This window comes from Zea mays, chromosome 9, assembly GCF_902167145.1.
Source record: "Zea mays cultivar B73 chromosome 9, Zm-B73-REFERENCE-NAM-5.0, whole genome shotgun sequence".
Classification (NCBI taxonomy): Eukaryota; Viridiplantae; Streptophyta; class Magnoliopsida; order Poales; family Poaceae; genus Zea; species Zea mays.
Genome location: NC_050104.1, coordinates 23,537,561 through 23,546,403, shown reverse-complemented (window position 1 = coordinate 23,546,403; position 8,843 = coordinate 23,537,561). Strand labels below are relative to the sequence as shown.

At 44.7% G+C, this 8,843-nt stretch overlaps 1 protein-coding gene across 2 annotated transcripts; it reads right to left on the bottom strand.

Moving 5' to 3' along the window:
- Positions 1–3,841: 3,841 nt before the first annotated feature.
- LOC100193945 (peptide methionine sulfoxide reductase) lies at positions 3,842–8,622 on the bottom strand. 2 transcript variants are annotated; one of them, NM_001139014.2, is made up of 4 exons: positions 5,579–6,352; positions 5,106–5,218; positions 4,484–4,628; positions 3,842–4,404 (listed from the first exon to the last, which is right to left on the bottom strand). In NM_001139014.2, exons 1-4 carry the CDS (start codon positions 5,855–5,857, stop codon positions 4,207–4,209), a joined length of 735 nt encoding a protein of 244 aa, NP_001132486.1. In that variant the 5' UTR covers positions 5,858–6,352; the 3' UTR covers positions 3,842–4,206. The 2 variants fall into 2 exon arrangements, 1 of the variants encoding a protein (NP_001132486.1); XR_004852391.1 differs by lacking the exon at positions 5,106–5,218 and having other exon boundaries at positions 3,847–4,404; positions 5,579–8,622.
- Between the last annotated feature and the right edge of the window lie 221 nt (positions 8,623–8,843).

Genomic DNA, 8,843 nt, shown 5'->3' with positions numbered 1-8,843 from the left:
ATGATTTATACGAGAATGGGGCGATATATGAATCCCTCGTCTGAAAAGTCATCGCAACATGATCAACCCGAGAACCTCCTTATATCGGCAACTCCTCACACCGCGGTTGCCCCTTTCGGGTAAGGTAGTTCTCAACTAGCATTCCTAAATAGTCAGTCAAGTGCGTCACATACCACCTTTGTGGTAGCACTGTTTTCCTGTGTGGTTCTCCATGTTTCGATTAACAAAATAGTTTTATCATGAACAATAAATAATCCAACAATAATGATAGAGTATGATCATAATTCAGATATAACATTAATACCAAAACCAGGTAGAGTAATAGCAAAACTACACAATAGTTCATTTGTTTGCAAGGTGTGGGACAAACAAAACTAGGTAACCTATTAGGTCCCATCAAATTATGCTAAGCATGTCACGGTGATTAATAGGAACGTTATTAGGTAAAGAATGTGATCAAGAGCACAACTTGCCTTTTTGGTGCAACTCGAGGTACTTCTCCAAGTTGAGACTCAAATTCCTCGTGACATCGCTTCTATTTGTAACAATACATATACGTAGACAAATAATAGGTAAAAATAACATTACACCAAAGATGGAAACAACCAAATCAATAATATTCTACGCGCCGCTACGAGATCGTAAGTTTGAGAATCACTAAAATTAAAGCTAAAATGAAATAGTTTTGAATTTTCTAAGTTTCTGGATTTATTTTTGTACTAAAAATCATTTTCTCGGCTTTTATTTTATATATATAAATAATCCAGACTGTGGGTAGATATATGCTAAAGCGCAGGTTCTGATTTGAAATGTTTTGGACCAATTTGTAATAATTTGTATATATTGTTGGACTACGGGTTCATTTATAAAATCGGTAGAGACTCTTACACAAATTCGCTTGGCAAAAGGGTATGGACGATCTCTAGCTCTCTTATCAAAAGCCAACGGCCACGATTAGGCTTCCATTTTAGATGAAACGGTACGCAACGACCTCCCTTGGATCTCAGATCCACGGTCGCCATCACGAATCAATCCTGGACCCTCCGATCAGATCGGACGGATTAGCCCATCTCGGCCGAACCGTTACCATAGTTTCAATCTGGGTTGTTGAAATGAAATGGCCTCGACATTTCTTATAATCGATTTTGGTGTTTGATGACCATCACAAACCTTATGGACTAACTAGTTTACCCAGTTGATAATTTGTCAGGTGGATAAGTTCATCTACAACTACTCTAAAGTCGACTGTCCGGAATACCATAGATTATTCCGGACAGGAGAAGCTTTTTAGAAAAACACCTATGCGCGGACCGTCCGGGCCCTTGCAGCGGACCGTCCATGACACCAGGGTGAGCCTCGGACAGGAACACTGCAAAAACACAAGTAGTAACACTACAGACTATCCGAAGGAGAAGCAAGCACCGTTCGAGACCAAGCGCGGACCGTCGGGCCTCAGGCGCGGACCGTCCGATTGTTGTAAAACCATAAAACCCCTAAGGTGACGGGTTTGTAAAGTGCGTTTTTAGTCATCGCGGGCCGTCCGGAGTGCACGACCGGACCGTCCACGACTGCTTTATCTGACATCTGGCGACGCATTAATGCACTATAGCCGTTGATATGGCCATTACTGCTGACCGTTGCGATTTCAGTCGTTGATGTGCAGGGGCGGACCATCCAGACCAGGGGCGTGGATCGTCCGCGGTCGGCAGAAAAGGAGCAACGGCTAGGAAGTGGTTGGAGGCTATAAATACAACTCCAATCACCTCCATTCATATCATCCAAGCCTCTCATTCAATACAAGAGCATTCACTTCAACCAAAGACACATTCAAGCTTCCAAATATCTCCAAGTTTCATAATTGTGACAAGTGATTATTAGTGATTAGTGACTTGAGAGAGTGTGATTTTGTGTCTTTTCATATTGCTCCTGTTGCTTGCCTTTTAATCGTGCTTTTTTCTTCTCATTCTAAACTTCTCAAGTGTTTTGTAAAGCTAGCAAGAGACACCTAATTGTGTGGTGATCCTTGCGGGGTCTTAGTGACCCGTATGATTAAGAAGAAGCATGCAACCGGTCTAAGTGACCAATTGAGAGAGGGAAAGGGTTGGAATAGACCCGGCCTTTGTGGCCTCTTCAACGGGGACTAGGTTCTTTGGAACCGAACCTCGGGAAACAAATCACCGTGTTCATTTGTGTTGATCTTCATCACTTGATTTATTTCTCCCCTCTTCTATCTCTCTAAAAAGTTCTCTTGCTCGCATTATTTTAAGTTTGCTCCTAAAGTTATCCACATTAATTGAATAACTCATAGTAAGGAGAACCATCTTCCACACTCCGAATTATTTCTAACACTAATTCCGGGCATAGTACATGTTCAAAGCTTATAATTTTTATGTTTCGCCTATTCATCTCCATCTAGGCGACTTTCAGTTGTCTGTCCCGTGATCGACGACCAGCGGCAGTTTATCAGCCGAGAACGGCGACGACGCCGGTATCCACGGCGGAGGGATGGCCGGAGCCACGCCATCCGGCGTTGTAGGGCCCTAACCTCTAACCCGAAGGCGGCTACACGATGCGTACACCAAGGCGATCCACACAGAGTTCTTACCGGCTCTCAAGGAGGAAGTGGTGTTGTCCACGAGGAATAGCAGACGGTGGCGACTCTCTGACTCCGGTGACAAATTCTAATCACCCCGTGCACCAATCTCAACCAACGCGGTGGAGAAGGATGAGCTGGCGAGATGGACCCACTCATCGGTGACACGTGATGGACGAGCGCGGGCGCGACTAAGGCCTTGTTCGTTGCGTCGGATTGCACCCGTAATTATTCCAGCTAATCAAAGTTTATATAAATTAGAAAAGCAATCCGGTTAGGAACCGTTCCGACCCATCAATCTAGCACAAACGAAACAAGGCCTAAAGAGTTCGGCTTTAGCTTGGTGCCCACTTGTCAGCGAACCGCGCGCGAGTACGACTGGAAAGAACATGGCACGACGGGCGCACGAGCGTGGGATCGACCCGACCAGCGAGTCCCACAAGCTCAGCGACTCACGCAAAAGAAAAGAAGGGGAGATGATGGGCGGTCGTGGGGGAGAAATGGACTACTGGGCTAAGCAAGTGGAAACCGGCCCAGAATTCAGGGTAATATTTTCCTTTTTCTTGTTTTCTTTTCTATTTCTATTTTCTATTTTCTGGTTCTTTTTGTTTATAAATTCAACCAAATCCAAATCCAGTTTTGAACTTCAATCTAAACTAAATGCACAAACCCAAAACCAAAATGAATGCAACAATATTAATTTGTATTTATATTATTTATTCTATCCCCTTTATTTAGGAAAATGCTCAAAATATACCCATTATTCATCTTAGAACTTTATTATCCTTAAATGTATATACAAATTAAAAGTGCATCAAAAAATGAATATTAATTACTTATCTATTTTAGGATAAGTTAATATAAAAATATTTAGCAAGAGTTACTTTAACTCATAAAAGAATGGTTTATATTGTTCTTAAAGGGGATAATCTAATCTAATAAATTGAAACTCTTTTTGTTATTAATTTCTTGAAACTCACAAACCGTATTGCTGTTTCTATTTTATTTTAACTAATTGTTTTAATATCATTATTTTTTGAAAGGGTGGATTCCAAAGCATAATTATTCTTAGGGACACTTTACTTTGATTTCTTTTACTAATCCTAAAAACAGAATTTTGGGTGTTACATGCACTCAGCTTCACTATTTATTTTTCCAATTCAGTATCACCGCTAGCTGTGAATTGCAAGATTTCGCCTTATGTCATTAGTTACAAGATCAGCGAAATAGTTGGTACACATGTTAGCATGATCTTCAATTTAACAGTACTTTGCGCGAGCAATTTACTAGTACAACATCAGTCACAACATGCACAATACCTATTAAATAAAAACAAAACATCTATATTTTCATAAATGAAAAACAAACAATACGAAAAAAAGTTGTCTGTTGAGTAAGCTTCGAACCATGAATATGCGTTACAAATATAGTAACACAACGACATGTTATGACCAACTATATAATCTTTGTGAGCAAAATGAAGAATGGATGATTGAGGTCATCATGGCAGTGGCGAACAGCTGAAATATTCCTAAAAATCTTCTTTGCAAAATCATGCACCTCTTCTGTGTCTACATTGCATCGATCGGTTTCAGTCCAAAAGCTAGAAAGAGTTAAATGTCCCTTAAAATGGGCCATCCTTTCTTTGTGACCTCATCAATCTTGGAGTTAATTCTCTTTTGGGTATTCACAGGGCAGAGCTCAGCGGCATATGCATTCAGTTTTGCAGCTAGTGTTGATGTCAGGAGCTCCTCCTCCGGCAAATTCCCAATCAATTGCAAGAGGAACGGTTTACGCTTCAGTTCAAATTTCTGGCGCAGAAATTCAGCTCATATAAATGCAAACAGGAAATAAAAGTAGCACAATGAATTGCATTTGGATCCTTGCTACCTGATGTTCTGGTTCAGCATGATGAAAGACCCCCAATGGTTGGATCTGTGTGGTAACAACGCTGCTACGGTCTTTAGCTTGTTCTTTTTCTTTGCTAAGACCAGCCAATCTGGCCTCGATGGTTCCATTAGTGAAGATGACAGATCTGCAACCACATCAGTGACTCCACAATTATGTTCATGTCTTTTGGACCTATCCAATCACGTAATAGCCATAATGTTCATTCACGGTTCATGAAAATCATTTGCTTAAGATACAAGGGCATGATACATCTACATTATAACATAAAAGATGCATGTTAGCTCAATATATTATAAATCCGGAATTCCGGATACCAAGATTTGAAGTAAAAATGGTGATGTTAATAATCTGATAGAAGCATCAAGCAATCATAGTAAATGAAATTCGCCTAACATGAACTGGGCACATGATGCTTGTCAATCAAATTTATTATCAGTTTCATGATTACAAGATTGGAAGAAAAATGCCGTGGCTTTAGTCTGACAATGGCACAGGACACACGTAAAAATTATCACAAACTTACTAGACAAAAGGGCCACCACAAGTCATGCAAGGAAAAAAAAAGACCACTTTTGCATGAAAGAGACGATAAATCAATCACCTATACTGGTTGCCAACATCTGGCCCTTGCCCAAACACCTCACGTGGGTCATGACTTGCCCAGAACACATCCAAAAGTTGCCTGTAGTGAATCAACCGGGGATCATACTCAACCTAATTGGTTCAAGAGAGACAGTGCGTCAATGCCAATCATCATTGCTGAGGAAACACAGTTCAAATGAGCTCTGCTGCATCCAAACATGAGCGCTAATAGGTGAGCTGATTTTTTAGCCAAGTCTTCACCTAGTTGTTAGCCAACCATCATAGCTAATTTGATCTAAATTTTAGCCAAACTGGTAACTAGCCAGGTGTATCCAAACAGGTGCTCTAAATCAGTAAACAAAAATAAAACATGAATACACGATAAAGCAATCCGACACACCAAGACCATAGGCATGTCATGTCCCGGTTTCTTCAAGCACACGGACACACGGTTACACTACTCATGAGGCTATTTGAACAGTTGAACGGCACCTTGACGCACTCGGCGTGGTCGGCGAGGTTGCGGTACTCGGGGTTGGACTTGGAGCCGCCAGCGTAGCCGACGGAGGTGCGGATCACGCCGTGGAGGCACCCGAACGCCGCCTCCGACCGCCAGAAGCTTCCCAGCGCGAACACCGCCGTGGCCGGCGCTCCCCCGCGCGGCAGCGCAGCTCCCCGGGTGGTGCTGCCGCGGCCTGGGAGGCGCGCGCCCGAGGCCCCCACGACGAGGAGGACGAGCACCCCTATGACGGCCGCGGAGGGGGCTGCCATGGCGTCGGCCGGAGATCGGGAATTCGGGATCGGGGAGGAGCGTGACCAACCGGCGGGTGGGCTGGTTGGTTTGCTGCTCGGCAGTGTGGCCCTGTGGGGGCTACTCGAAGGGACGAAGTGTCGGACGGTTGGTGCTGGTGGGCCGGTAGGCAGTCGGGCCGTATGGACCAAAAGGTGGTCCCATTAATGGGCTTGTTAAAGCACCTTTGGGCCTAACGAAGATAAAGAGAGGTCTCTTCGGTCGAGCAGTTAAAACAGCTCCAAATGTTTCCAAAAGCTAGATTTCGTATGATCGTATCCAGGATGTACCATGTGTGAGCAAAGTGAAGAAAGGATGACTGAGGCCATCATGGCAATGGTGAACAACCGAACTACTCCTTTTTTTCAGCAGAATCATGCAGTTCTCTTGTTTCTGTATTGTAACAATAGATCTAAATTTCCCTCAAGATGAGCCATCCTTTCTTTGAGATCTCATCAATCCTGGAGCTAATTCTCTTTTGCATATTTGCAGCGCAGAGTTCAGCAGTATATGCATTCAGCTTTGCAGCTAGTGTTCATGTCAAGAGATCCTCTTCTGACATATTGCCAATCAATTGCAGGAGGAATGGCTTGCGCCACAGTTCAAATTTCTAGCATCAAAATCCAGCCATATAAGTGCAAACAGGAAATAGATGAAACATAGTAGCATAAAGCACTGTACCTTTTTTGCGAATACACTGTACTTGTATCCTCAAAGTGATGTAAGTGGAATTGCTACCTGATGTTTTCGTAGGGTTGCCCTTAGATTGAATGCTGGATGTTACTTTGTTTGACTGAATCCATACAGTTGAAATGAAATACTTCAGCTTGTAACTGAATATACACTACATCATCAATTCCTCATCAACATGCACAAGGTCACTGGGGACAGTTCCAACAATCCTCATCATGTAATGGATATTTTGCAGCAAACCATAGATTAAATCAGATTCACTGTGAGACTTATCACGTGCTACAAACACATGAACCTTATTTGCCACCTCTATCCAACTACAACCAGGTTGTTTCTTTAGTCCTCGATTATTCATCTCTGACCTAATTTCTGCTGCTTCTTTCCACTTACCAGCTGAAGCATAGATATTGGATAGGAGAGTATAGGTTCCAGCGTTATCAGGTTCTGCTTGTATGAGATTTCTAGCTGCCAAATTGCCAATGCTCTCATTTCCATGTGCATTACACCCGCCTAGAAGGGCACTCCAGACAGAACCTGATGCAGGCTTAATCTTAAGATAGTGAATTAATCTTTTGGCATCATCAAGTCGTCCTGCTCGGCTACAAAGATCAATCAAACAAGTATAATGTTCGTCACGCACTGCAATTGATCTATCATTTACCATTGATTCGAAGATCTTAAGCCCTTCGTCAACCAAACCAGAGTGGCTACATGCTGAGAGCAACACCACATAGGTGACATCATTAGGCCTATATCCATTTCCTTGCATCTTTTCATACAAGTGGATTGCTTCTATGCCAACACCATGGTGTGCATATGCCGCAATAATTCCATTCCAAGAGATCAAGTCCTTCTCCCTTGAAAGATCAAACAACTTTCTTGCCAACCCAACTTCACCACACTTCGCATAGACATTCATCAGGGCAGAGCCGACAAAAGTATCAACCTGAAATGCTGTTTTGCATATCATTTGATGCACCTGCTTCCCTTCACATAGTGTCGCCAGATCGCTGCATGCATCAAGTGCACCCAAAAATGTCACTTGGTTTGGTCTGATACCTGACATTAACATACCCCTAAATAACCCCAATGACAGCTCGCTCTGCTTGCCTTTCAAGTAACCATTCATCATGGTCGTCCAAGTGACAACATTCCTTTCTGGCATTTCATCAAAGAGCTTCCGTGCCCTCTTCAAATCTTTGTTTTGTATAAAACCAGTGATCATAATGTTGCAAGAAGCAATATCCCTATGGGGCATCTTCGTGAACAAATCCAGTGCCTCGTCAAGCCTGTGGTTTCTTGTATACCCAGATATCATGGCATTCCAAGAAACTACATTCCTCTCTGGCATGCTATCAAACAACAATCGAGCCTCGTCAACATTACCGCTCCGCGCAACGCCGTCAACCATCGTCGTCCAAGCCATTACATCCCTCTCCGGCATTCTTCCAAACAGCTCGCGCGCCTTATCCACGCTCCCCGACCGCACTAGCATGGCCAGCAGAATGTTCCAGGAGCCGGCATCCCTGACTGGCATGCGGTCGAACAGGGCGCAGGCATCACCCGCCCTTCCCGCCACAGCGTAAGCCTCCAGCATCGTGTTCCAGGAGACGACGTTCCTCTGGGGCATCCGCTGGAACAGCACCTCGGCCTCGTCGACGAGGCCGGCGCGTGCGTAGCCCGAGAGGAGCGCCGTCCAGGTCACCACGTTCCGGCGCGCGTCGGAGCGGTCGAACAGCGACCGCGCGTCGCGCAGCATCCCCCGCCGCGCGTACGCGGACACCAGCGCTGTCCAGGACACCACGTCCCGCTCGGGCGTTCCGTCGAACAGCTTGCGCGCGTCCCACACGCGCCCCGCCGCAGCCAGGTCAACGATGAGGCGGTTTGGATCCTGTGCGCGCTCGAGCCCCACGGCGGCGGACGTGGCAGCAGCGCTGCCGTAAGATACGTACGCGACGGCGTGCCGTAGGTGCGGCGAGGAGCGGACCCGGCGGAGCGCTGCCGAAGCTACCATACTTGAGACTGAGAGATCGAAGAGGTATGGGCCAAGTTGGGCCAGGGTGATGATGAGAAGTAGAACTAATTAAGTAATTAGGCTCCAGGCCAATGTCCGTGCGTTGATTTTGGCTGAGCAAATGTTTGGTTGTCTGAATTATGGCTATACGAGTGAACGTAAAATAAGTCATTGTAAGACCATTTACATGCATATACACATATGCCAGAAATGGTCATACCTGGTCAGCCAGGCTCACGTGGGATTAGATATGCGGACAC